General features: G+C 50.4%; 2 protein-coding genes across 2 annotated transcripts in view; one reads left to right on the forward strand and one right to left on the reverse strand.

Annotated features, from left to right (window-relative positions):
* Positions 1-12,121, forward strand: part of WBP1L (WW domain binding protein 1 like) — a 57,592-nt gene extending 45,471 nt beyond the window's left edge. Inside the window, exons 3-4 of the mRNA XM_021699596.1 lie at positions 8,292-8,453; positions 9,775-12,121. Of these exons, the coding sequence (XP_021555271.1) occupies positions 8,292-8,453; positions 9,775-10,511 (899 nt within the window). The 3' untranslated portion in view covers positions 10,512-12,121. The remainder of the gene's footprint in view (positions 1-8,291; positions 8,454-9,774) is intronic.
* An 8,959-nt stretch (positions 12,122-21,080) lies between these two features.
* LOC110589350 (steroid 17-alpha-hydroxylase/17,20 lyase) lies at positions 21,081-26,928 on the reverse strand. The gene is made up of 8 exons (XM_021699901.1): positions 26,582-26,928; positions 24,994-25,132; positions 24,567-24,796; positions 23,819-23,905; positions 23,220-23,435; positions 22,729-22,898; positions 22,052-22,155; positions 21,081-21,528 (listed from the first exon to the last, which is right to left on the reverse strand). Exons 1-8 carry the CDS (start codon positions 26,876-26,878, stop codon positions 21,245-21,247), a joined length of 1,527 nt encoding a protein of 508 aa, XP_021555576.1. The 5' UTR covers positions 26,879-26,928; the 3' UTR covers positions 21,081-21,244.
* Between the last annotated feature and the right edge of the window lie 28 nt (positions 26,929-26,956).

The raw sequence follows: 26,956 nt of genomic DNA on the forward strand, positions 1-26,956 counted from the left end.
AGGGCTATTGTTTGGTACTGAAAGGAAATTAGACGCTTGGCTGGGCAGTCTCTCCCTCTAAATGTAAATGTATCTTGTAGCCAGTGGGAGTGGTTCCTCCAAACAGGACCTCTCCTCACTCTTATCCTTCCCTTTCGAGGACTGAGGACTGGCTCGTCTGCTGTTCTGAGGAATCCCAGGGGCAGCCAAATGCACAGTCCCTTCGTAAGGAGAGGACAGGGCTTGGGGTGTCTGCACCAGTCCTCTGCGAATATAAGCAATAGCAAAGGAGGACCCAGGATTGTTGCTATTTTAGAAGGGTTGGGGTGGAGGGACTTACTAGAGAACACAAAGTGCCAAGCAGGTGAACAGACTGTGTTTAAATGTTTTAAAATGCAGATAACAACAGGGCTCCAATTCTCCCTCCCACCCTTGTTAATACAAAAGTCGAAGCTGGGCTGCCAAAAAGCCACAGAGCTGCGGTTGGTTTTTCCGGGGCCCAGCCCAGGCGGCATCAGTTGTGGAAAGACATGGGGTTGCGGATGGTCTCGTCTCAGATTGACAGAGCCTCCTGGGCTTTTGGCAGAGCAGGCCCAGTAGCCACCAGAATTGGGTCACTGTCGCCGGGGCGGGGGGTAGGGGGTGGGGCAGTGGGGACAGGGAGACCCAGATGGCAGGGAGGTGGCCTGGGAACCAGGCACTTCACCCCAAGGGCTTAAAGAAAGCCAGAGGAGGAGCTGCTGAGTGGCTGATTATCTCTCCAGTTATGGTCAGTGACCAGAGTCTGGATGGGAAGAAAAGACTCACCATCCTATGAGTTGCCCCATGCTTTCCAAGTTCTGGAGGGATGGAGATTGTCAAAGCAAAACTGTCCTCATTGGTGCCCAGAAATGGCTTCTTGGTCAGGAGGTGCCCAGCGAGTGTTCCACCCCCCTCAGAATTCTTGCGTTTTCCTCCTTATCAGGGTCCTGGCCTCCGCCTGATGTGTGGATAGGAGGGAAGATGAGTGTTGGGATGAGCCCCTTCAGTTCTTAATCAAAACTGCATTTTTGGTCACTTTGAATCCTGTTCCCTCTAATTGTCTCTAAACTTTGCCTGACATGTGAAAATAATGGGCTTTGTGCTATTCTTTTTGTCTCTTTCCTTTGGAAGGAAAGAAGTTTCAGCCAGAAAATTCTTGGCAGAGTTTCTGTCAGACAGAGTACCTCTTTAACCATAGTTGCCTACGGAGAAGGCCTCCGGGGGAAAAAGCAAAAAATGCCATTTCCACCAACCTGTTCACGTCTATGGAGCTGAGTCTTCCTGTGGGCTGAAGACTGTTTCTCTCTCTCTCTCACAAACACACACACACACACACCACTTACAGACTCCTTTTCTCCATGTCTTTTTTTTTTTTTTTTTTTTTTTAATTTATTTGAGAGAGAGAGAATGAGAGACAGAGAGCATGAGAGGGAGGAGGGTCAGAGGGAGAAGCAGACTCCCTGCTGAGCAGGGAGCCCGATGCGGGACTCGATCCCGGGACTCCAGGATCATGACCTGAGCCGAAGGCAGTCGCTTAACCAACTGAGCCACCCAGGCGCCCTCTCCATGTCTTTTCAGTCATAACTGATGCAGTAGTCATCACTGGGCCTGCGTCAGACGAGAAGCAAAGGTCCTGTTTTACCACTGAGGCTGTCAGACCTGGTCATCATCATTACTGTTATCCCATGCGTTTTCATAGCCCTTGTACTTTAATTCATTATTCAGTCATTTATTCATTCAGTAAACCCTTAATCCAGTGGTTCTCAAAATTTGGCAAGCCTCCGAATTTCTGGAGGGCTTATTAAAACATGGATCTCTGAACCCTACTCCCAGTTTTTTATTCAATAGGTCTGAGGTCGACCTGAGAATTTGCAGTTGTGACAAACTCCTACTTGAGGCTGAGACTCTTCTGGGTTAGTAACCGTAGGGAGACATAATCCTTGCCGTCAACAGGGAATCTCCTAGCAGAGAGAGGAGATAAGACAAGATGCCCCACTGGTGAGACAAAGTAGAGAGTGGAATGTATGTGCCAGAACTTTGGCTAGGCAGGGTTCAGACAGGCTACATGGAAGAGGTGGCATTTGAAGTGGGCCCTAAAGGGTGGATAGGATTTAAACACAGGAAGAAGGGTGAAATGGTTTCTCAGGCAGGCGAATGCCATAGGCCAGGGCCCCATGGGAAAGAACAGAGTATGCATGACGTTGTTGACCTTTCCCCAGGGGCTGTGGGGCGTGTCTGGGAAGGAATTGGAGATGAGGGTGCTAATGTGCTTGGAACTCTGCTACATGCGAGACACCGAGGAAGATCTTCATGCACATAGTCTCCTTTCTCCCCAAGAACAAACCTGCGAGGTATATATATCACCCCCATGTGTCAGGACCCGAGGTGTGAAGGAACTGTTCAGCTGGATGCAGCTGACTGGTAGGGTCAGTGTGCCTCACTCCAAAGCAACCCCCTCCAGAACTCTGTGTGCCGGACTGGAGGGGTGATGGGCCCCGGTTGTGGAGGGTCTCTGTTGTGCATGTTTAATTTCCATCTGAGGATGCCCTTCATGGAACAGGCAGAGCAAAGAAGAAAACCAAAATCGAGAGAGGCTACCAATATGCTCAAGGCCAAAGATCCTGAACCTGGATCTCCCGATTGTCATCCCAGGACTCTTTCCACTCACCATGCTACATTGTCCAGGGAGAGGTCGGAGCTGGGAATTTCTGCTCCTGAGATAATTTGAGGGACCTTCACTCGGGCATCAGTTTTCCCTTGTTTGGGCTTTAGTTGGGGAGAAGGGAGTGTTTCTGGGCAGTGGAATTCCCCTGAGGTGACATGAAACAGACTATGACCAAATTCATTTAAGACTGCCCAGCTTGTTTCTCACCTCTTTTTCTTTTTAGTTTATCTTAAGATGTCCATTGTTGAACTGCTCATAATGGAAGCCCGGAGTATTTGCCACCCTTAGCAGAGTAGAGAGTGGAAGCTGGGGCCTTCTTCTAAGCCGAGATTGGACGCCTGCTCCTAGAGGTCCAGGCTTCTGGACAAAGACAGGTTGATTAGTAGCACTCGGGCTGGTTTTCCAATGAATTTAGCCAAGAACAGAACCTAGAAACAGACTTTGGACTTGTTCCTCACCCTTGCTTTTTTATGGAGTACTTTTGGGGGGAATTAAAAGAGAAATGGAAAGAAAACCCTTCCCATCTGTTGTCACACCTGTAACAACGATGGTAATAACAGTCTAGAGAACTTATTATATGCCAGGCCTGGTTCTGAGTATTAACTCGTTTAGTCCTCACAACGACTAGTAAGGTAGGTCATTATTCTCCCCGTTTTACAGATGAGGGCAAAATGACCAAGATCACAAAGCTAGGCAGTGGTTTTGTGAGCTGTGATTTAAACCCAGGTCACTGCCTCTTCTCTTTGGTAACTACAGTCATGCTTCTACGAAACTTGTCCAGTCTTTGAGATGAACTTGTAAGCCTTCCGAGGTCTTCTTTGCCCAAATTCAGGCCTTTTCCATAGTGGCTATGGTAGGAGCTCCTGCTGAGAGCTACAAGTGGCCAGGGAGGTCACCCGCCATCCTGTGGGGTAGAAGGAGAGCTAATTTACAGTGTGCTTTGGCTTCCTAATGAGGAATTTCCTGCCCATTTGGGGAGTGGTATTTTCCCAAGTTTATAGTGAGCTCGGGGCACATGACTCAGTTCCTACATTAGACTGTGATTGTTTTTCAAAACATGTTTTCTGTTTTGCTTAGCATGACAAATGCTCCCCACCATGAGGTCACAATTTTTAAAGTTGTCATTGGGGAATGTAATCTCTGGGTAGGTGTGTGTTTGGGGAGGAGGGCGTGCTTTTGTGTGTCTCTTTCATTAGGTTTTTCTTTTTTAAACTTAGTTCCTTGTTGGTGAGATCTAATGAAAAGATCCAAAGTTTGTACAACTCCATAGGGACTAGTCTGGATATTCTTCCTTTTAAACTTGGTGGGACATTACTTTGACTAAAATGGCTCCCAAGAGAGTCCATTTTGTGAGGGCCAGACAGGAATGCCTTCTGCCTTCTCACATTAACTCCATCAAGTGGGACCCACTCATTAAGGGTCTTTTCTGGGCCTGTGCTAACACTCCATCTTGCCACTAGACCCATTCTGCTTCCAAGTTAGTTTTCCGTCAGTTTTGATCCACACAAATAATCTTTTGTCATACTGTATTAGAAATGAAGAAATTACGGACACCTGGGTGGCTCAGTGGGTTAAGTGTCTGCCTTCGGCTCAGGTCATCACTTCAGGGTCCTGGGATCAAGTCCCACATCAGGCTCCTTGCTCAGCGGCACTCTTTCTCTCTGACAAATGAATAGAATCTTAAAAAAAAAAAAAAGAAAGAAAGAAAGAAAGAAATGAAGAAATTAGGGGCACCTGACTGGCTCAGTTGGAAGAGCATGTGACCCTTGATCGAAGGGTCATGAGTTTGAGCCCCAGTTTGGGTGTAGAGGTTAGATTATATAAATAAATAAATGAAAACTTAAAAAGAAATGAAGAAATTAGAACTCAGTTTGAGACCTAGATAAATATAACATCATACAACTGGTACATAGTAGGGAGAGTTTTTCTACCCATAGTACTACGTTAAAAGAAGTAGGGTGGTGGAATTTTGATGAACATGTGAGTTGTTTGGTGCTCTCTTAGATATGACTAAGGCAGTTTTGGCAAGGGTGTGTGTTCCAGTTGATTCATTTCTTCCCCCAGTCTCCTTCTGCCCTGCCTAGTTTTTCCTTTAAAATTAAAAAAAAAAAAAAGCTCTCTTTTTCTATTATACTTCCAGTTCAGTGGATCACAGCCTTTTTTTCTGGATCAAGGATTCCCTTAAGAATCTGATGGACGCTTCAATCCTTTTCCCCAGAAAAGCCTATAAAGCTGCTGCATCAGTCAGGATAGGCTATAGGTCATGCTTAGTAACAAAAAAGTCCAACCTAGTGGCCTACAACAACATGTTTACTTCTCACACTATATGTCCATCGCAGGTTGGTTGGGAGCTTGGTTCCCACTTCTTCATCCTGAGGCCAGACTTATTCTGAAGTCACTGTCTGGAATGTTACTGTCATTGCAGGAGGAGGACTAAAGGAAGGAAGGTCTTACATATAACAAGAGATGTCCTGACCTCTAAGTGACAGAATTCACTTCCAACACTTGTTCATTAGTTAGAACCAGTCCCCAAGCCTTGCCCAATCATAAGGGGGCCATGAAGTTCCAGAAATATGTGGCCAACATGAAAACCAGTACCTGAGATTTTTCTTATTAAAAGCGTGTGTTAAGGGGCGCCTGGGTGGCTCAGTCGTTAAGCGTCTGCCTTTGGCTCAGGTCATGATCCCAGGGTCCTGGGATCGAGCCCCGCATCGGGCTCCCTGCTCCGCGGGAAGCCTGCTTCTTCTCCCACTCTCCCTGCTTGTGTTCCCTCTCTCGCTGTGTCTCTCTCTCTGTCAAATAAATAAATAAAATCTTTAAAAAAAAAAAAAAAAAAAAAAGCGTGTGTTAAAAAAATAAAGTCCTGCCTGGCTGTCTCAGTCGGGAGAGCAATGGGACTCTCGATCCCTGGGTTGTGAGTTTCAGCCCCACGTTGGGGGTAGAGTTTACTTAAAAACAAGAAAAACAAACAAACAAACAACAACAACACATTAAAAAAAGAAAAGAAAATCATGTTATAAAATAAGAAATATTGCCCCTAGATCATTCATACTGCAGCATAAAGGTTAAAGTTGGTTTACCTTTAGGTAAGAAACTACTGACAAAATGACTTGGGAGGTGAAAACTAGTCGAGTCAGATGCAATTATCTCATGTGAGAATGTGCTTTTAGAGTTAGAACACAACACAGAAGTACAAAGGATTGTGAGATTATGCTGGGCAAGTGAGAGAAAGGCAGTAATGTGGAAGAGTGGCTAGTCCAGAACCGCTTAGACAGGACTCTCAAATACGTCTGGAGCCGGGCCCCTGAGCAGAATGCAGTGTGCTTATCTGTGCTGCCTGCCTCGCCAACACAGCCCCCCGCCCCCCAGGAGGCTGGCACTGAGGATTTTACAGGACAGCATCAGGGAGCCACTTCGCTCCCAGAGCTCCTTTCTGGCTTCATACCACTTCTGAAGGCTCCTGTGACAGTATTTATCTGGTCTTCAGTCAGCCAGCAGCCGTAGGGGAGAAATGTAAGTGGAATTAAGCAAACGTCCGCAGTGAATCTGGGAAGGACCACAGGGAGACTTCTGACTTCAACTTATGTGTAGGTTCTTTGGGCAGATCTTATTATTTATTTTTTTCAAGATACTATTAAGTCGCCTCTGCACCCTCCGTGGGTCTCAAACCCACAACCCTGCAATCTAGCATCTGCCAGGGGATAAAGGGACGAAATCCTCAGCCCACTGTCCTCCGCCTCTTCTCTTATTGCCAGGCCTCAGCAGAAGGTTCCACTGCACACTGACATGGGCTGAAAGCCGTCAGGAGCCATCCAGTGGTGTCGCCAGCCCCCGAGGGCCAGGCGGCTGTCCTGGCATCCCATCGCACTCTGGAGAGGTGGCTTTGTGGGGAGATGCAGCAGGGTCACCCCTGGGGGACAGAAAGAGCCATTGCCTGAGGCCACACCCTAAATGTCAGTACGATCTTTTAGAATATTATATCCTGGCACGAATAGAAAACAAAAATCAGAGGTTTATTCATATTGGGTCTGTGTGGGGGAAAGGTGGTTTTGTTTTTTTAGGTAGGTTTTACACCCAGTGTGGGGCTTGAAGTCATAGCCCCAAGATCAAGAGTCGCATGCTCTACCGACCGAGCCAGCCAGGCGCCCTGGGGCTTTTTTTTTTTTTTTTTTAAACTATCTTAGGGCGCCTGGGTGGCTCAGTTGGTTAAGCGACTGCCTTCAGCTCAGGTCATGATCCTGGAGTCCCTGGATCGAGTCCCGCATCGGGCTCCCTGCTTGGCAGGGAGTCTGCTTCTCCCTCTGACCCTCCCCCCTCTCATGTGCTCTCTCTCATTCTCTCTCAAATAAATAAATAAAATCTTTAAAAAAAAAAAAATCTTAACTCATTCTGACAAGAGACACGTGGAAATACTTAGATTCTAAACACAAATTTATAATTGCAAAGTAGGTAATAAAAAATACATGTAGCATTGGTAATGGAAAAAAATTGAAGTTATTCAGGAATAGAGAACAAATGAACAATCATCTTTTCTCACTTAATAACAACTCACTTTAAAATTATTCCTCAGATAAGTTTTTCATTGAGAAAAAAGTATTCTTTTTTTTTAAAGCAAAATTGCTCATTGATTTAAAAAAATTGTAAAGGATTTTCTGCTTACAACTGAAGATTGGAGAGGGGGTCTTCTCTTGGGGTTTGTCAAGATTCTCTGAGTATGATCCAAGAACATAGTGGGAAATGAGAAGAATAATCTGCCTGGAGAAGAGAGGGCTATAGGCCTTCTCCCCTGTTCCCTTACCTACCCCTCTCTGGAGCAAGAAGGAAGAAGGGGAGGCTGCTAATGGCCCTGAGTCTAATGAAATCACAGGCCAAAGGGAGGTGGGAGTGTTATTTGCAACTGTAGGAGATGGAATTGTACCAGATTATATCAAGAGCAGAGGAAGTCATTTACACTCTCTAGAGAAGAGATGGACCTGAGGCAATTAGAATTTTTCCCCCTGTAACTTTAGTGACTCTTGTATTATACCAGTGTACATGATAGAGAAGAGCCCATGATCTTTTTGGTGAACATGATAGAGAAGAGCCCATGATCTTTTTGGTGATATCAAGAGAACCCTAAGAATTCCCTTATCAGGCGGCCCCTCTGCGGCCCCTTGCATTTGCTGATCTGCTGGGATTTTGAGGGGCCCTTTGCTTTTGGTGAGCAGCCTGGTGTAGCAGCAGGAAGTGAGGCTGGGAACCAGCCTTAAGGCCTTGAGCAGGGCTTGGGGGTGGGGGTGGGAGATGGGTAACAAGAAAGCTGGAAGCATTTTTCTCAGAGATCCGTTAAGAGAGGATGAGGACGCTGTCCTAAAAGGTGAGCATATTTAATGCCCATCAAACCCGAAACATAGCACCAGTGGTGCTGGAGAGGGGCCTCCTGCCCTCTCCATCCCATCTTTCACTCCGGCACAAACACTGACAGAAACTGAACACGGGTTCCAAATGTGAATTCACCAGGTGAGGCCTGAGAGTGCTGGCTTCGACCAGGTGGGCACTGTCTGGGGACCCCCTGTTGGGAAGGCTGTCCCTCTAGCTGGTGTTCACCGTGCATGTGTGCCTCTCTGCCTTGCCTCCCTGGCTGCAGGGTTCTGGCTGGTGTGGACCATCATCATCATCCTGAGCTGCTGCTGTGTGTGCCACCACCGCCGAGCCAAGCATCGCCTTCAGGCCCAGCAGCGGCAGCATGAAATCAACCTGATCGCCTACCGAGAAGCCCACAATTACTCAGCGCTGCCATTTTATTTCAGTACGTACACCCTAAGCCACCAAACCCCACCCTCGGGAGCCCAGGACCCAGACTGTGGGCCCCTGGGGGCCCCCTTGCCCAGCATAGTACAGAATCTCACAGGTATGGGGATAAGGGGGCACTCACCTTTAGCAGAGAGGAGCAGGTGCTGTGGATGCAGCGCCCTAGAGCCCCTGGGCCATTCCAGACCCACACTGACTGGGTTCTGACCGGGTGTCTGATCCTTTAGCAGATGATTTTCTTAAGGCAGGTAGTCAGAGGGTGTATGATGTGCGTGAATCAGGATTTAGATGGCTGTGGCCTGAAATCCTCCCATTTTGCTTAGTGCCCTGTGATATCCTTGAGCAAAGGCTGCCATGAATGGGGCACGTGGGAGGGCACGTCGGGGGGTAACACTGGGACGTTCTGAGAACCAAGAAACTTCACTGAAGGACATTCACCTGACTTCCTTGGGGGTTCCTTACCCATGACCCTCAAAGGGTCCCTGGAGGCCCAGCTTGTCCAAAGCCATTCTACAGTGTGTTCTACAGAATAAAGTGCTCACAGGTCTGGAATTCCCCATCTAGAAGGGTTAAGTGTTTAGCACAGTGCCTGGCATATAGTAAGTGCTCAATAAATGCTAGCAGTTATTGTTAAAACCAGACCATCTCTGCCTTGAGACATTCAGCACATTCAAAATCCAACTTACCTGGCACGTTGATAATAAGCCTTGGTCGGCAGGCCCCTCACCCTTCGCTGGTAACCCACCTGCTCCTGATCTGAGTCAGGAGGAGGTTCAGTTTGTCTTTCCAGACCACCTCCGGCCCCTCAGATTTCTAACCTCCCAGGAAAAGGCCCTTTTCATGGCCCATACATCTGGAAGGGTGGGAGGGTGGCAAGAAAAACGCGGTCAGGAAGTCTTAAATTAGGGTCCCTGACCCTGAGGCCTATGGGACGCAGATGGAGGACACAGTCTGAGCAAGAAACATGAGACTCGGGGGCATGTGGAAACAGATACGCTCTGGGCAGAAATGATCTCTTGGCCATCCCCCACATTTGCCTAACGCTCTGCCTTAACTCCAGACCGGCAGGAGTCCTGCCTGTGAAGCAGGTTCAGGGGCTCTCAGATTTCAAGAAGCCAGATTAGGTCACTCCCAGTCTGTCCCTCTTTTCCTCTGCAAAATTGCCACGCCCCTCCGCCCTGCCCACAATCAAGAGCTGTAGCCGGCCCTCGGTGGGTATGCTGGGGGTGGGAAGAGGCATATGTTGAGTGCGAGCTTTGCAGTCTGTCCTAGAACAGTTGCCAGTGCGGTAATTTCTCCTCCCTGCCTCCCCGTTTTAGGGTTTTTGCCAAACTATTTACTACCTCCTTATGAGGAAGTGGTGAACCGACCTCCGACTCCTCCCCCACCGTACAGTGCCTTCCAGCTACAACAGCAGCTGCCTGCACAGTGTGGCCCCCCAGGCAGCAGCCCCCCAGGCGCCGGTCCCACCAGGGGCCCCCAGGGGGCACAGAGCAGTCCCTTGTCCGGACCCAGCAGAAGCAGCACGCGACCCCCGAGCATCGCCGACCCTGAGCCCCCCGAAGTGCCCACCAGCCCAGCAGCCACCAAAGCCCCTGGAATGGAGCCCAGTGGCTCTGTGGCCGGCCTGGGGGAGCTGGCCCCTGGGGCCTTCCTGGACAAAGATTCCGACTGTAAGGAGGAGCTGCTGAGAGATTACGGCTCCGAGCAGGGCAGCGCCCTCCCCGATAGCAAAGACAAGACGCCTGGCAGACATCGCCGCTTCACGGGTGACTCGGGCATTGAGGTGTGCGTGTGCAACCGGGGCCACCATGACGACGACCTCAAAGAGTTCAACACGCTCATTGACGACGCTCTGGATGGGCCCCTGGACTTCTGTGACAGCTGCCACGTGCGGCCCCCCGGTGACGAGGAGGAAGGCCTCTGCCAGCCCTCTGAGGAGCGGGCCCGAGAGCCTGGGCACCCGCCCCTGCCGCGGCCCCCCGCGTGCCTGCTGCTGAACACCATCAACGAGCAGGACTCCCCGAACTCGCAGAGCGGCGGCTCCCCCAGCTAGAGCGGGCCCGGCCCGCGCCTCAGAACTTGGCAAAGCAACCAGGGCAGGGGAGCACCATGAGAGAAGCATTAAGTGACTTTCAGAGGAAGCGGTACAGCCGCTTCATTCTTCGCCCCCTCCCCGCCGGCCTGCATTTTCCTGCACCTCCAGGTACAGCTTGGGGAGTGGAGGCCTCTCCGCCCACGGGAGCACAGTGTCTCGGAGGGCCGACACGTTGGCTCGTTCTGTGACTCATTCCTCATTACCCGGCCCTGTCCCCTTCTCTTTTCAAGTCATATCTCACTGCCTGCTCGGGTCAGAGAGATGTGTGTTTCAGAAGCCCCCAAGGAGGGGGCTGAGACTGTGCCCTGAGGTGACCCTTGGTGGTGGAGTGGATTTGTGCTCTGGTGTTTGTTTAAGAGAACTTTGCTGTGTCTCAGTCCGGGAGAGGTGGCAGGTCTCAGCCCTGGGAGAAGAAGGAAGCCCGCAGAGGCCCAGGGATTGTCAGCCCCTGCTGCCAAGGTCTGCAGAGCCAGAACTGGGCTAGTCCTGGGGGAGGATGAGAGCGGACAGGCAGTTATAAGGTTGGTAGGAGGCTTACTGCTCCCTCAGATTCCAGGTGATGAGGTCGATGTACCACTGTGCATCCCTGAGGGGCCCTTCCCAGCAGGTTCTGGCTGGCCACAGCCTGGTTTAGTATGGAACATTATGTCACCTTCTTTTTGGTTTTTCTTTAAACAAAAACAACAGCAGCAACAGCAAAAGCAAGCTGAAAACAAGAACTTGACCAGCGGGCAGGCAAGAATTCTGTTCTGGAAAAGGGAAGTTTGTGCCTCTATCCCAAGTTGACCTTCAAAGAGCCTGGCTGCCGTTGAGCCGGGAGGAGATGTTTTGTGTGCAGGCTTGGGTGGGGGCTAGCTCTGGAACTTCTGTGGGAGCGCAGCAGAGCCTAAGCCATGGGGCTGCATCTGGTGCAGTTTGCTGCATCTCTGCCCTTCGGGCTGACCCTATAGGTGACCAGGGTCCTCCCCCACCCAACACACAGTCTGCAGGCCTCCGTGCCTCACTGTTCCCATAGAAACAAGGGAGGCTGCGGGTCCTAAGAAAGGGCAGCCCCATAGCCTGGCTTTTACACAGTATTTTCTCTTGATTCTGAATGAGTTCTTCTGTTGTGTTGTTTTTGTTTTTATTTTTAAACTGACCACTTGGAAAAAATGGCTTGGTTATCTGTGGCTTTCATGCCCTTCCCCTGCCTCTCCACAGCCCCCTTTTTGAGTGGGGTGACTAATTTTTGTAGCCTCCGTAAAGAGCCTGAGTGGCCCAGGTAGGAGGGCGAAGGCAGTGGTCCGGAAGGACCGCAGGATCCTTATTACTGTAGTTTGGCTTCAGATAACCAGTTGAGCTTTGACAGGAATAACCTGATGGAGAAAGCAAACAGCTAAAACTCACATTCCCTGTCCAGTGCTGTTCATATGAAGAGTTTGGTTCTTTTCCCACTCTTGAACGATGATATTCACATTAGTCATTGACGTTACAGTAAGAAAGGAAAAAAAAAAAAATATATATATGTATGTACAAAAATAGACAAATCCAAGGCTGTGAGGTGAACGAGTGTCTGCGTTCGGAGTCCACAAAACCAAAATCCATGTTGAACAAAGTGAAGTCTGTGTATAATGACTTTTTGGATAACCTGTGTGTGTCTGTGTGTCGTGTGTGAGCCCCCAGCCCTGTTTTCCTGTGAATATACTTTGAATGGCAGCCATTGTGCTCGTCAACCACACATTTGGAGCAGATATGGCCCCGCTCAAGGTAATTTATTTTACACATTTACTGTTTACTGAACAAATGTCTGACTGTGTACCCGGGTGTATCCAGCAGCATTGTCGATGGCAGCCCCCCCCCACCCCCTACCCCCCACCCCCCACGTCTGCCAGAGATAACTGTGCTCGGAGTGGAGGCTCTCCTCTACCCAGCCCTGCAATTTGCACATTGCTCCGTGGGCACTCGGAGGCCTGTGTTCTGTTCCCTGTAAGTGGAAACGTGCTCTGAACCTGTCTGCCTCCCTGGGCTCCTCCTGGCCCTCGGTATCAGCCCCCAGGGGGTGTTCAAAACCACTCGGCACAGAAGGCGAAGGTGGAACTTCAGACAGAAGCTTGGTTGGATCTTCAGTGACACGCTTGGACTAACTGTGGCCCGGACGTTGGCCCTGCCCACCACGGCCAGGAGAGTTTGGCAGACACCACAGTGCCATAGGGCTCGCCTCGCTCTGCCAGGGTCCAGTGCATGCACGCAAGCCCGTGTGCGGCCACAGCAAGCGGGAGTGCGTCAGCAGCCCTCAGATGCCTTTTCTTCCACCTTCTTAAAAAAAATAAAAGTAAAGCAAATAAATAAATAAAATCCCAAACAACTCACTGAAGTGTCAAAGGAGATGAAGTTTTACCAAAATGAATCCTGCTTCAGTTAACTGATCAAATGGATGAATTCTGGCCCTGTCAAGTTTCCTTCCCTGGCTGGAGTGGGGCACGGGCCCGCGCGTCAACTGTTGGGCTCACTGCAGCGACCTGCCCTACAGGCGTGAGAAGAAGCGAGGCCGCAGCTAGAGCCGGGCTTGATTCCAGCGGTCATGCAGTCTGGCCCCTGCCAGCCGGGCTCCCCTGCCAGTAGAGAGATGGAAATAGGGAGTTGAAGGACTCGATAGGAGGCCAGGGAGATCCGACTTGCCTCTGGTTTTCCAGGTGAACAGAGAAGGAAAGGGTTGGTCTGGCCGAGGGTTTGGTGCTACAGTCGGGAGATTTGCAAATGCTAACACATTCCTGTGTGAGGCACATCACCATTTGTCAGTTATTGTGAATACGTGTATTTTAAGCAATAAGATTCAGCTGGTCAGACTCTTCTGGGCAGCCTCGGTGACGCATTTCCTGTGCTGTGATTGTTCTGAAGACAGAGTGGCTCTATCCACTGTGAGAAGCCCAAATAAAAACAATCCCCAAAACGCGACTCTTCTTTTTTCTTGCAGCACCTTGTTCTTTTCTCCCCCCTCCTCCCTCAGACTTGAGGGGTCGTACCCCCAAGGTGGCTAACTGCAAACACTTCTCCTTCCTCCACACAGGCTTTGAGAAGGCACCCAGCAGTTGAGGGCAGGCCCCTGGCCTGAGCGGAGACCACAGGGCCAAGGGCGAGGTGGGTGATGCTCCTGCTGAGGCCACACATTGTCCTGAGTTTTCCCCAAACCCTCTCTCTGCTGAGGGTGTATTCCTGATGTTTGGAATGCTTTGTAAAATCCCACACAGGTTAAAATTGGACACAAAAAAGCAGAAGCAAGTTCTGTTAGACACCTGGAAGCTAAAATGGCTTTTGAAAGAAAGCAAGCACTCCGTGAGATCATTAATTTTTATTTAAAACAAAAAAAATTTTTTTTTTTTGAGAGGGAGTGAGCGAAAGAGCATAAGTCAGGGGAAGAGGCAGGGAGAGAAACAGACTCCCCTGAGCAGGGAGCCCGATGTGGGACTCGATCCCAGGGTCCTGGGATCATGACCGGAGCCGAAGGCAGATGCTTAACTGACTGAGCCACCCAGGCACCCTCGTGAGATCTTTTAATGAGATGATAGAGGGGTGCCTGGCTGGCTCAGTCCACAGAGCATGGGACTCTTGATCTCAGGTTTGTGAGTTCGAGCCCCGCGTTGGCTGTAGAGATTACTTAAAAATAATAAAAATCTTTTTAAGATTTTATTTGAGAGAGTGAGCGGGATAGAGCACAAGCTGGGGGGTGGGGTGCGGTGGAGAGGCAGAGGGAGAAGCAGACTCCCTGATGCGGGGCTCAATCCCAGGACCCTGGGACCATGACCTGAGCCACCCAGGTGCCCCAAAAAGAATAATAATCTTTAGGGGGAAAAATGATAGAAATGTGGAAGGCCCTGGAATTTGATAACACATGTATTATTGAGTCTCCCACTTTGTGCCCAGCACTGTGCTGGGTGCTGAGGAGAATGCGAAAGAAGTAGAGAAGACAAGGCCCTGTCCTCTGGAAGTTAAGTTACAGGCAGAAGACAAAACAACCATGTGAAATAGTTAACAAGAGGAGGTAGATTGAGATGAAGTGAATGGTACAGATTCAGGGAATGAGGGACCTGAGAACGGGTGTGCTAACCTCTGCCATTTTGGGCCAGTCGTTCTTTCCTAAGACTGTCCTTTTAGCCCTGCTTAAGACTGTCCTCTTAGAACTTTGAGTCAGCTGTAAATCCCTGCTCTAAGGGAAGGGACAGCCTTCGACCTCTGCCAAGGAAGGGGAACACCACCACCCAGCCCAGCTTCTCCTTGGGTGGCCTGCAGGTGGGCAAAGCAATATGATGTGCCTCTTGGAACCCTCCCAGCAGGCATTCCTGCCTCCCCCAGTGGACCGCTCACTAATGGGCCCCCAGGGGATGCTGACAGCATTGCCTTCCCTAGTCCCTGACTTTACCCAGCAGTCCAAACTATTATTACCTAAGAGCCCGATGTAAGCCAGACAGGCTCCTACCCCCATCTTTGACCTTGGGCCAGAGCAATTCTGGCCCCTCAGTGACTCTAGTGGGATGGTTGCTGCCTAGTTCCTTCTAAACTGTTGAGCTCCTCCAAGTAAGCCCAGGAGAACCATGTTAGCATCTAGAGACAGATCTGTTCTAAAACCACGGGGAGGGGCGCCTCAGTGGCTCGGCGGTTAAGCATCTGCCTTTGGCTCAGGTCAGGATCCCAGGGTCCTGCTTCTCCCTCTCCCTCTGCTGCTCCCCCTGCTCATTCTCTCTCTCTGTCAAATAAAATCTTTAAAATAAAACCACGGGGAAGGACTGGGGAGTCCGTCATTCGTGCCTTCAGTCATCTAATGTCTGAATGGCACAAACAAACCAGTACATTTCTTGCCAGCTGCGTGCTGATGGCTGTGCAGTGTCCCCTTGGTGCCCAGGTCTGTGGAGCAGACCTCACTGCATGCTGCACTGCACCCCAGGTTCCTGGGTCACTGAGTTCCTCCTTTTCTATTGCCCTGGGTGACCAAGTTCAGGTGGAGACAATACCAATGCTCTGAAGCACAAAACAGGATAGTTTTGATGAACAAAAATTTCAAGAAACTCCCTATTCTCCAGTTTCCTCCGTTTTCAGCCGGGTGGTGGGGGGAAGCAGGGTTTGACTCAGAAGGAGGGGGGAGTGGGTTTGGCCGACTGTTGGCCAAACCTGCTGGAAACTTGCATCTGCCTGAACCTACTGGGAAGGGCAGTGGGTCCTGGGAGGCGTTCGGGATCTGGGTTCCTGGCCTGGGGGCATGTGACTGGCCTTACTCAAGCTGAGCATTTATCGAGCACCTACCATGTACTAGGCATTGGGAATGCAAATATGCCTTAGACCAGGCTCCTCTTTAGAAGAGCTAATGGTCCGGAGGGGAAGAAAGGCATGAAAACCATTTTAGTAGCATAGTACCATGAAGCATGTGTGCACAGAATGCGGTGGAAGAGAACGACCTGGGGGCATAGGGTAGCCTGTCTGGAGCAGGGACCTCTAAGCTGAGCTTGTCAGGTGAAGAAAGGTATAAAGGGAATTCTAGGTAAGTTCTGGGTAAATCTGTTTTGCAGATTATTGAGTGCTTACTATGTGCCAGGTGCTGAAAAGCCCACAAAAGCACGGGAGGCCGAAATGTCTAAAGCTGCTAGCAATTTAATCTCTGTAGATAATTGCATTCTGGGAAGTGACAGGAGATGAATCTGGAGTGGTAAGCTGGTAATAAAAATATTTTAATTTGTCTTTATCGTTCTATTTATTGACTGCACGTTATTGGGTCGTGTGTAAGCATCTTACCAACATTTTTTTTCATTTTAGCCTCAAAACAGCCATCTGAGGTATGGACTGCTTTGTTAAAGGGGTTGAAGCATTCAGAGAAGTTGACTAACTTGTCCAAGATCACACAGCTCATAAGTGGTAGAGCCAGGATTTGAACCCCGAACACTGAAGACTCGGTGCTCACAAGCCATGTGAAGAACTTTTGATTTCTTTTCAAAGGTGAGAGAGAACCAGAGGAAGGTAATAAGCAGGCAAGTAGCGTAGTGAAAGGTGAGCCAGACAGTTTCCTCAGGAGCTTCTTTGTCCCCCTTGCGTGTTCCCCCTTGCCTCGTCAGAAGCCTTCAGAGGCCCCCCACACTGAGCCAGGCACCCCTGCCTGAGCCCCTCAGCTCTGAAATAGCCTCACCCCTGGGATAGGTGGTGCAGATCAATGCTAACTTCCTCAGGGAGGGTGAGTCCCCCAGGAAACATTGTACAATTCTCAGAAGTTAGAGCTTCCAGGTGGCTTGGAGGGGAGAAGAGGATTTGGTTTGATCTGAAGTTTCTCCTCACTCTAAGCCCGTTCCCCACCAGTGTAACCTTCCATTGCATGTCTTCTTACCAAGAAGTCTCAGGAAACCCAATCCCGCTGGAAAATGTTACAAAACTCCCTCCGTGTTGGAACTGTGAGAAGTTTGTCTCTGGGCTCTCCACCCACGTCCCAGCTGCCAGCATGCCCCAGCTGGGAAAGGAGGGAGGGGCAGCCGGCGGGATCATCAGGGGCTACTCGGGCCGGTTCCCAGAGGTCCCGTCCTTCAGATAGACCTGTCTGAACAACACTTGCTTCTTCGTTCTTAGAGAAGGACTTATGTGGATCTGGCTGTAGGCAATGGCAGCAAAGCCAGTATTTATCAAGGCACTCAATGCATTATGTAGGTCCCTATCTGACCTTCAGCAACATTGTGAGGTTGGCGGTACTGTTTCTAGGCACGCCTCAGCCGCCCATATTACAGTTGAGCAAACTGAAGTTTAAGAAGGCCGAGTAAGTTACCCGTGGTCACTGGGTCTGTAAATGACAACACGGGGACAATTTGCCGGCACAGCCTGACCTCTTATCTTCTGTAGCTCCCCTGCTCACCTGGCCCTTTCTGCTTTTCCGCCTCCCCCAAGCCTCAGATAATGGGCAGCACAGGTGGTAAGTTAAAGTTACCCCCCTGTACAAATGAGAAAACAGGTTCAAGAAGCTAGCAATGGGCCTAAGATCCAGGGCCTGGAACCCAAGGGGGTGGGGGGCCAGGGGCCTAGAACCTGGATCCTCCTCATCCAGTCCTCCCGGACTCTCTCGCCTCTGTGATTGGATTCCTGTCCTCCAGAGATGGGTGTTGAAACCCAGGAGTGTGACTGGAGAAAGAGTTCCCCATTTGCTTCAGGTTTTATGGCCACCAGAGGCGCCAGAACAGTTACTCACTCTCATCCACCCCCACTCCACACCTAGGGTGCCAGGGAAGGGGTCCCTCCCCCCAGGATGGGGACTCTGGGGAGCTGCCCTTCTGAAGGACAAGGACAGCCCATTTCTCCTGGGAGGGCCAGCTGTTTTGGTTCACAAAAGCTGATTATTAAATTTTCAGGAATTTGGGGGCACCTGGTTGGCCCAGTCGGTAGAGCATGTGACTCTTGATCTCCGGGCCGTGAGTTCAAGCCCCACCTTGGGTGTGGAGCCTACTTAAAATAAAATAAATAAATAAGTACTTACCTAAATGTTCAGGAATTTTATGAGCTGTCTATTAAATAACCATTAAAAAAAGTGAAATATATGAGCCCACAATTGAATACATTATAATAGAAACAAAGGCAATAAATACTCAAAACTAATCATTTCCTAATTGTTTTACGATGTTACTATTATCTGTGCCCTTGAGGTTATTTACATCTTTGTATGGTGGGAATAATGGTATTATTAGTAATGGTATTATATAGTAATGCTATTTATTATATAACATAATGGTAAATAGCATATAATGCTACCGAGCATCTCTTCCCAACTCTGTATTCAGTGACATCACATGGGTGGCCTGAAATTGCTCATAGTGGGGACTGTTTACATCATGGCAATTGGCAAACACTACGAATCATGGCTCTTCCCCAGCAGTACCAGAAAACTGGTTGTTTAGTGTTTACTTACCATCATGTCACTGGCTAAGGGCATTCTGAGGCTCAAAATGTGACTGTGGGGTCTTGGCAAACACCTTCCAGCTTTGTCAAAAATCTGGGCTTCCTTCTGCATTAGGAGATAGTCTATTTATCACTGGACCAATTAGCCAAGGGGTTTAGAGCATTGGATTCAGTCCTTTTGTGTGTCTAACCTACTTGCCAGGTGCTGTTGAGCAAGATAAGTAACGTGAGAAGATTCAGTCTTGAATTCCAGAGACATAGGGGTGGGCAGTGCCTTTGGGGGACACTGCACCCATTTTGAGCCCAGGCAGATGCTCAGGTGCACGTGGGGTTCAGTACCAAGGAACAGAAGCTAAGTGCTAAAAGAGTACAAGCACAGTGGTCTAGGGGTCGTGAGATATGCCCTAGAATATGGCTTGCACTCTGAGACTCAGGATGGGAGGAGTTAGGTCAGTGGGAAAAGGCCTTCCAGGCAGGGGAAGGGCGGTTTGGGCAGGAGTCGGGGTTCATGAGGTCATTTTCTGAAAGGACATTCAGCTTTGTACTCTCCCAGGCCAGACACCCCAGAGCCCTTCTGCACGGACACTAGATGGGTGAGAAAACATGTCTGGCTCCTCTTCCTGCATCATTGAAATCTTGGGTTCTAGTCCCAGCCCTGATGCTCAGGAGCTGTGTGACTTAGGGTAAGTTACCTCCCCTGCCCTTGCCTCAGTTGGCCCTCAGTTTTGTCATCTTCAAAACGCAGGATTATTCTCTCAATTCCCTGCCACTCTATGATCTGATCCAATAGTTGGAGAGGAGAATACTTAACGCTCCTCCAGCCGATCTGCTCCCCTCTGCTTTAAACTGAGGGTGGCTTGGCTCTAGACCAGCGACCAGCTGATGGGGCAGAGGAGCCTTGGAGAGGGAGGGGCCGCCTCCAGTTAAACCCTTTCCCATTGGCCCACAGTGGTGTCAGCATTTCACCAGACTGCCCACAAACTCTTCCTTGGGCTCTTTAGCAAGACCCCGGGGTTACTGTCCGGTAAATGCCAGGGCTGAGTTGGGGGGACAGTAAGGAATAGTCTCTTGTCACTGGATTAACAAAGCTTTTTGAGGGAAGAAGGTGTGCTGTAATGGAAACCTTTGTCCCTCCCTCCTTGCAGGGGCTCTGTTGATATCTTCTGAAAACATGGCCAGACAGGGTCTCAGCCTTGCCCCGCTGGCCCTTCCAGAGCCCTCCTTCAGTCAGAAGAGAAGGACTGGGTGGATGATTCAACCCTGGCTCAGCTGGTGCCAGGGAGCTGGCACTGGAGCCTCTCTCTAGGCTAATGGGCAAGGATCAGTTTCTCCCCGGGGCGTCTCGGGACATCTTTCGCTTGCAAACTGGCCAGTAGCCAAGGTTTGGATGCTGGTTCCAAGGTTTGCAGAAGTCTAGGAGCCATTTTCTAGTGAGGCATTTACAGGCGTCCTGGGGTTGTGGCGTGGGGAGCCGGGCAAAGCCGGGCGCTGCAGAACCCCTCTCCTGGCAGTGTCCACCCCAGGACAGGACAAGCGAAAGGAGACCTGCTGGTCTTTGCAGACCAAGACAGAGGGATAGGTAGTGGTGGGTTGAGTTTGTGGATTGCACACACTCCCCCAAAGCCAAACCCTCCAGGTATGCGCAGCGAGGCCTGATTGGATCAAACAAGATCTGCTCCACTTTCTTTTTTTTTTTTTAAGATCTGCTCCACTTTCAAAATAGAAACAATCCCACCCTTTCTCACCGTCTCCACTGCTATGGCCGGGGGCTGAGCCACCATGGTCTCGCTCTCCTGGACCAGCACAACCACCTCCTCCCTGCCCCAGCTCTCATCCCTCTCAGACCAATCTCCACTCAGCAACTAGGGAGGTCTTAAAAATACAAACCAGGGGTGCCTGGGTGGCTCAGTCGGTTAAATATTTGACTCTTGATTTTGACTCAGGTCATGATCTCAGGGTTGTGAGATCGAGCCCCAAGTTGGGGGCTCCATGCTGGGTGTGGAGACTTCTCAAGATTTTCTCTCTCCCTCTCCCTCTGCTCTTCCATGTGGGTCCTCTCTCTCTCTCTGTCTCTCTCCTCCTCCCTCCCTCCCTCCTTCTCAAAAAAAAAAAAAAGAAAGCAAACCAGACCTTCCCACTTACATGTTTATCTCCCCCTCCACCGCCGCCCCACTGCCCAGTGACTTCCTATCACACCAGGAATAAACAGCTAAACCCCTTCCTGCTACTTGCAGAGGCTCTGTGGGACCTGGCCCCTGTCTCCAATCTGACTCCAGCAGAAGCTCCTCTCCCCTTTCATTTACTCTGCTCTTGCCACACCAACCTCTCCCCCCGCGAGAACTTCCCGCCTGCCGGTGGGATGCTTTCCCCCACATCTTTACACCTTCCCTACCCCTCGCTCGCAGTGGCCAGCCTCCACTTCCACCATTCTCTCCTCACCAACACCCAGTAAAATTGACTTCGAAGCACTTAGGATCCTGTCTCTGTAATGTTTATTTGTCAGTCCTCACTAGAATATAAGCTTGAGTGTCCAGGGACAGGGAGTGGCACATAGCAGGTGCTCAATAAATATCTGTTGTGAAGAATGAGTGAACAAATGAACAAAGGAGTGAACTGCTCAGGGACCAGGAAGAAAAGAAAAGCTGTTTTGTTTATGCATGTCACTACCAGGGATGGCAGGCTGGGAAGAAGGCAGTGTGGGCCAGGAGGAAGGAGCGAAGGCTGGGGGGAGGGCATACAGCTGTAATTCTGTGCTGTGGGACCACACAGGGTGGCGTCAGGGGATCCTAGGTGAGTCTCTAGGTGCTACTCTCAGCCTGGGCCTCCCTCCAGGCCTGGCGCACCTTGATCTTCACTTTGAAAGCCTCGATCAAAAAGACCATCTTGGGGTTCCCCTCCAGGGAAGGCAGCTGCCCATCATCTGGGATCTCCAGGTCAAACCTCTGCAGCAACCAGGACATGACGAGGAAGAGCTCCTGGCGGGCCAGGATCTCACCTAGGCAAGAGCGGGGTCCTGCTCCGAAGGGCAAGTAACTTAGTGACGGAGAGATGAGCTGACTCCTCGTGGGGTCCAAGAAGCGCTCTGTGGACACGGAGAGCTGTCAGCCACGGCCAGGACAGGACTAAGGATAAGAATGGCTCTGCCCTGCCCAAGGGGGAGACGTGGCCTTGCCCAGGGAGCCCCAATCTGAGGAGGTGGACAACCTTACATGGGGGAACCCTAGCCTGAGGAGAGATACAGCCCAGCTCTCGGGTAGCCCTTACTCACACAGAGGAAATGCAATATTCAGGAAGGATGGAAAGGAGGCAGTACTGACGACTGAAAATGCCACCATCCGAGGGGCGAGGGGCTGACTTCATGGGAGCCATATACCTAGAGGGCTTCTTAGAGGACATTTGCAGTTGGTGGAAGGAGAAAGTGAGAAATCTGGCTGTGACGAGTTTGGGTAAATCTAGGGTAGAATGGGGCTATCAACAGGTTCATGTAGTTGGAGCCAGGAGTTTTCCAGTAGAAAGCTTAGCAGAAGGAATACAGGGCTGGAATTCTGGAGCACGGAGGCTAGGCTGTCTGTGTGGCTGGGGAGAAGGACAGAACAGGGACTCACCTGGCACGAACTGGTCCGGCCGGTGCCACTCCTTCTCATTGTGATGCAGTGCCCACAAATTGATGATAACATTTGTGCCCTTGTCAATGGCAAACTCGCCAATGCTGCCCCAAAGAGGGAGAGGAAAGGGGAGTCTAAAATATTGTCCTCCCCAAACTGCTCAGCCCCACGCCTCCACAGTCCCCCCCCCCCCCGGGGGAAAAAGCCCTATATGTCCTCATGCCCACTCCCTCATCTTTTCCTCAGCTTCTGCCAGATCAAATATGAACCCAGCCCTTCTGTAGACCTCTTCCTCACTAGCTCTTATGTATCAATACTTGTGTACATGGACATTCATGTCTGTCAGGGCATGTGGGTGTGCATTTTGAGCTGGTGCATGCACGTATGTGTGTGTGTGTGTGGTGGCTATTGGATTGGGTAGGAGCATAGAGCACCTGGTCTATCATTCCAGATCACATGTCTCCAGAGCAGCAGGCAGTTTTTGAGGGAGGTCAGCTAGATCTGTGGATTAGTCAGTGGGTGTTAGTGGGGGGCAGATATATTGATCAGTAGGGTCATGGATAGGACGATTGGTGGTCAATGGTTGAGTATAAATTGACCAGCAAGCAGAGGGGTGGGGCAGTAGAGGAGGGACCAGGTGGACTGGAAAGCAGTGTTGTGTGGGAGGGAAGGCCTACCTGGAATCAACGATAGCCTTGTGGGGGATGAGTGTAGGGGCCACAGGCCGGATGCGAAGCACCTCTCTGATGGTGGCCTCTAGCAAGATGAGTTGATTCCGGTCACTCATAGTTGGTGTGCGGCTGAAACCCACCTTCTGGTCAATCTCCTCCTGGATCTTCTTCTGCAACTGAGGGCCAGAGTGGGGTAGATGTGACCAACATGCTTAAGCCCAGGAGAAGCACGGGCTTAGAAGAATCCCATTGTTACATCCAGAAGAGCTGGTTCAGACTCTTCCCAGTGGTGGCTTTGCAGTCCAGGATTTGTTTCCACAAGATGGGGCAGCTCCACCCTAGGGCCAAAGCCAACTACTGCTTGGGTTAGGAGTGGGGCAACCCAGTCACCTTGCATGGAAGGTCAAAGGACATTACATCTCCCTCTTCCTGGGGCCACAGGTGGATCTGGCTGGGGTGAAGAGTGGTTGGGAAGACCAGAGTAGGGAGAAGCCCACCTGAGGATTGTGTAGCAGGAAGGCCACAGTCCACTTCACCACAGACGTGGTGGTCTCTACACCGGCCCCAAAGATATCCCCTATGGTGGTGAGAATATGTTTATCTGAAAGGAGTTTTGAATCCCGGTCTGAGGCAGCATTGTTATTGTCTGAGTTCATCCTGGCTTGGATCAGTATGTCCAGCAGGTTGGTGATAGAGTCGCTGCTGAAGTTCTCCTGGTTGGGTGAGGTTGGGAGACAGTGATAAGGTGGGAGCCTCATCTGCAAAACCCTTCCATACTTCCATCCCAGCCTGGAGATACAAAGGCTTCTTCCATCTGGACATGAGGGACTGGGGAGAGACTAGGCAGGACCTACGAGCTTGTGGAGGTAGGAGGGCTCTCTCTAAATTTTGGGAGTAAGTGGGTCCCTTCTCTGATCCTCTGCAATTCCTTACTTCCTCACCCTTATTCATTAGTTAAGTCATTTTTTGTTGAACACCTACTGTGTTCCAGGCTCTCTGCTAGGTGCTAGAGATACTCCAGTGTCCAAAATGGACCCCAGCCCTGTTTTCATGACACTTCAACCTAACTCATGGTCTCCTCTGCTCCATCACCTACCTTATGTTTTTCAAGGATTTCATTCAGCAATTCATCTCGCATTTTAACACAGTTCTTCATTTTTTCCACGGTTTTGTTGGGGAAAATCTGGAGAGTAGAAAGAAGTGTCATCTTCAATTTTGTTTCTCCAGCTACCAGCTACCAGAATCCCTCCTGGAGGCAGATCCTAGCTTTCGGTGTCTGGAGAGTTTCCACTCTAACCCAGACCTTCAGCCAAAATGGAAGGCAAGATGGGGACACAGAATGGGATTATTAATGACAACTAGGACAACTCCAAATAAGGGAAAAAGGATCGTCTTCACTTCCCCTTCCCCATCGAATCAAACATCAGGCACTGATGGAAGATCTACTAATTAAACTCTGCTGTGTGCCCAGCCCTTAGGAGTAAGATAGACTTGAGTCTGAAGCCTGGAGCAAGTTCCTTAATTTCTCTAAGCCTGTATTCTCATCTGTCTGGGGATAATAAAACTGACCTTTAAGGGGAATAACATGATTAATGCATGTGGAGTGCTTAATAGTGGGCATATGGCAATTGGTAAATAAATGAAAGCCATTGTCATGATATTAAAAATGCATAGTTAAAAGCTAAACCTATTTTTGTAGAGAAGTGGTGCTTTTAAAATGAGAGGAGGTGGAGGTCACTGTGGCTGAGGTGGTCAGGAAAAAAGTGGGTCTGGAGCTGGGCAGTAAGAAGAATTGGGGACACGGATTCCTGGAATCTGAAGGTGGGGCCTGACCTCATCCTCACCTTCAACCTGGGGAATATGTCTACCATTTTATCCGTTCCCAGAGAATCCAAGATGCCGTCATTATAATTCTTTATGATCTTCAGAGCAGGATCTCCATTCTTGTAGGAGGAGTTGAAGCAAATCAAGCAGATTATGTTGGTCACCGCCAGGAAGAGAGGCAAGGACAAGTCTATGGACTGTCCATTCTGGGTGGCCAGGAAATCACACAATAAACTGTTTTCCTGACAAACTGGGAGGAGAGAGGGGCAAGACGGTGGGGAATTCAGCAGCACCCTCCCTCCTTCCCAGTTCCGCCTTAGCCAGGGACATAGAGCAGATGGCCACCAGATGGCAGCAGCAGTCAAGACGGCACTAGATTGAGCCTTCCATTGCCCCCTCCCCAGCCCCTTCTCCCTCCAGCAGCTGAAGGGGACGGCCAGCACTCACTGATCTTCTCTAGCCTCTGGTCGCCATCCTTGAACAGGGCAAAGGTGGCCAGTACCAGCTTCCTATGCAGCTGCCAGTTGGCACCATGGTCTGCGAAGGCGATGCCCTTTTGGTTGTCAGACAGGATGTCCAGAGTTACCTTTGGAGAGCAGGAAAGGCTGTAAGAATCAGACATCAATGACCCGCCCTTGCCCTGGGCCTCCTGCACCCTTCCTGTGGGAGAAGGCAGGTACTTGCCATGCTGACACCCATGTGGGACACCCCTGCTTTACTCTGCCGTGACCGTTAGGCCTTGGTAGGGCAGGGCCCGAGACCTCTCTACTCCTAATTCCATCGGAGAGACAGACTGAGGAAAAAAAAGGGACCCCAAATTACAATGCAGTTCTGGGGTGGCAGTTCAATGACAGGGTGACCTCTGGGCCTCTCTTATCAGTTTCTGACCAGGGGAAGGCAGCCATGGATAGGATAAGCTCTCTGAATGGTGCCTGTCCTGGGGACAGGAGCAGGTGGGCTTGTAGATACAGGACTGCGCAGACGTCTGCCTTTCCCTGGGCCCTCTGGGGCGTGCTGCAGGCGTAGCCCTGCTCATCTTTCTGCCTCCTACTGCAAGGCTGTGTGCCCACCATAAGGCTCCATCTGGAGAATGCAATCTGGACTTGGCCGCTCCACCTCCTCTCAGAGGGACTTCAAAGCATCCGGCTTCAAAGCCTCCCCTCTTACATCCTGTGACCTGCAAGCCCCATCTGACCAGCCTCCTCCTTCCTCTTTGCTCAGGAGGGTTGGGAGTGAGGCCGCTGGCCAGCAGACCTGGCTGACTTGTCCAAGGAAAAATGAATCAGCCCTTGGCCTGATCAGAGATAAGTGGCTGGGGGGCCCTGCCTGGGGTGTCCAAGGGGGTACTCAGCAGCAAGGTGCTGGGATGGGGCATTGGCAGTATTTGCAGATGGTTAGCCTCTTTCCTCCCCTAGGAGCATTACAGAAGGCTCGGCAGGATAGATCATATAATAATATATGTAATATATTTTATATTATACAAACAATATATATACATATATATGACACATAAAATTTACCATTTTAACCATTTTAATGCCACCGTGTGTCAGCCCTACTGTGAGCCAGAGCAGCTGGGGACAGGTCCAGAGAAACAGCAATCCCCTCCCTCCAAAAGCCAGGATACTTCTCCCTCATACCTTCCCACAGAAGACAGTAGTCATTTTAATCCCATTTTCCATATGAAGAGTAGCACTCCTAAAGGCTATTTATGGAGTACTTACTGTGCTGGGCACTGGGCTCAGTGCTTTGCATATACTACCTCAGTTAATTAGGGAAGTCAAGACTCAGAGAGAACATCATCCAGTTCCAGGCGAGATGACAGCCCAGAAAATGAAGTCTTCCTTTGATTCTTCCTGCCTAGTTTAGAGGCTGGGTGGGGTCCGAGGGGTCGATCCCCACCCACAGTCCTGTTAGTCTGTTTTAGGAAGAATTACAGGTTGGAAGAATTATAGGAGCTGGAAGGGTCATTCCGGGCATGGTCTGCAAAACCCCCGGGGCTGGTGAGAGAGGAGAGATAATGGGCACTGCTTACCCCTTGGGGCCGCCCAGAGAATTCCTTGCCCTTCTTGACAAGCACCTCCTTGGCCAGCTGGTGGTGGCCGACCATCACTGTAGTCTTGGTACCCATGCGAAAGGAATAGATGGGGCCGTATTTTTTCTGCAGCTTGAAGAAGTTCACGTGCGGATGGCCACCTCTGGGGAGGAATGGCAGGCTGCCCACCAACGGCAGGGATGGGAGGCTCTTGGGATACTTGGCACTGGGGCATTTTGGCTTGGGCCATAAGAAATAGGCAAGGGCGAACAGCAAAAAAGCGAAGAGCTCCCACATGGTGGCTGGGCACCGGCAAGCAGGACAGACAGCTATGGAGTAGAAGAACAGCAACCAACTCTAGGGTGCAAGGAGGCC

The sequence above is a fragment of the Neomonachus schauinslandi genome, chromosome 6, assembly GCF_002201575.2.
Source record: "Neomonachus schauinslandi chromosome 6, ASM220157v2, whole genome shotgun sequence".
NCBI lineage: Eukaryota > Metazoa > Chordata > Mammalia > Carnivora > Phocidae > Neomonachus > Neomonachus schauinslandi.

Excerpts from the sequence above, each read along its gene's own strand:
- LOC110589350 (XM_021699901.1), bottom strand. The coding sequence starts at position 26,878 with ATGTGGGAGCTCTTCGCTTTTTTGCTGTTCGCCCTTGCCTATTTCTTA. Across the intron at positions 24,797-24,993 it reads CCAGAGGCTAGAGAAGATCA|TTTGTCAGGAAAACAGTTTA; the intron begins GTGAGTGCTGGC and ends CTCTCCTCCCAG. Across the intron at positions 22,899-23,219 it reads TCCTGCTACACAATCCTCAG|TTGCAGAAGAAGATCCAGGA; the intron begins GTGGGCTTCTCC and ends TCTGGCCCTCAG.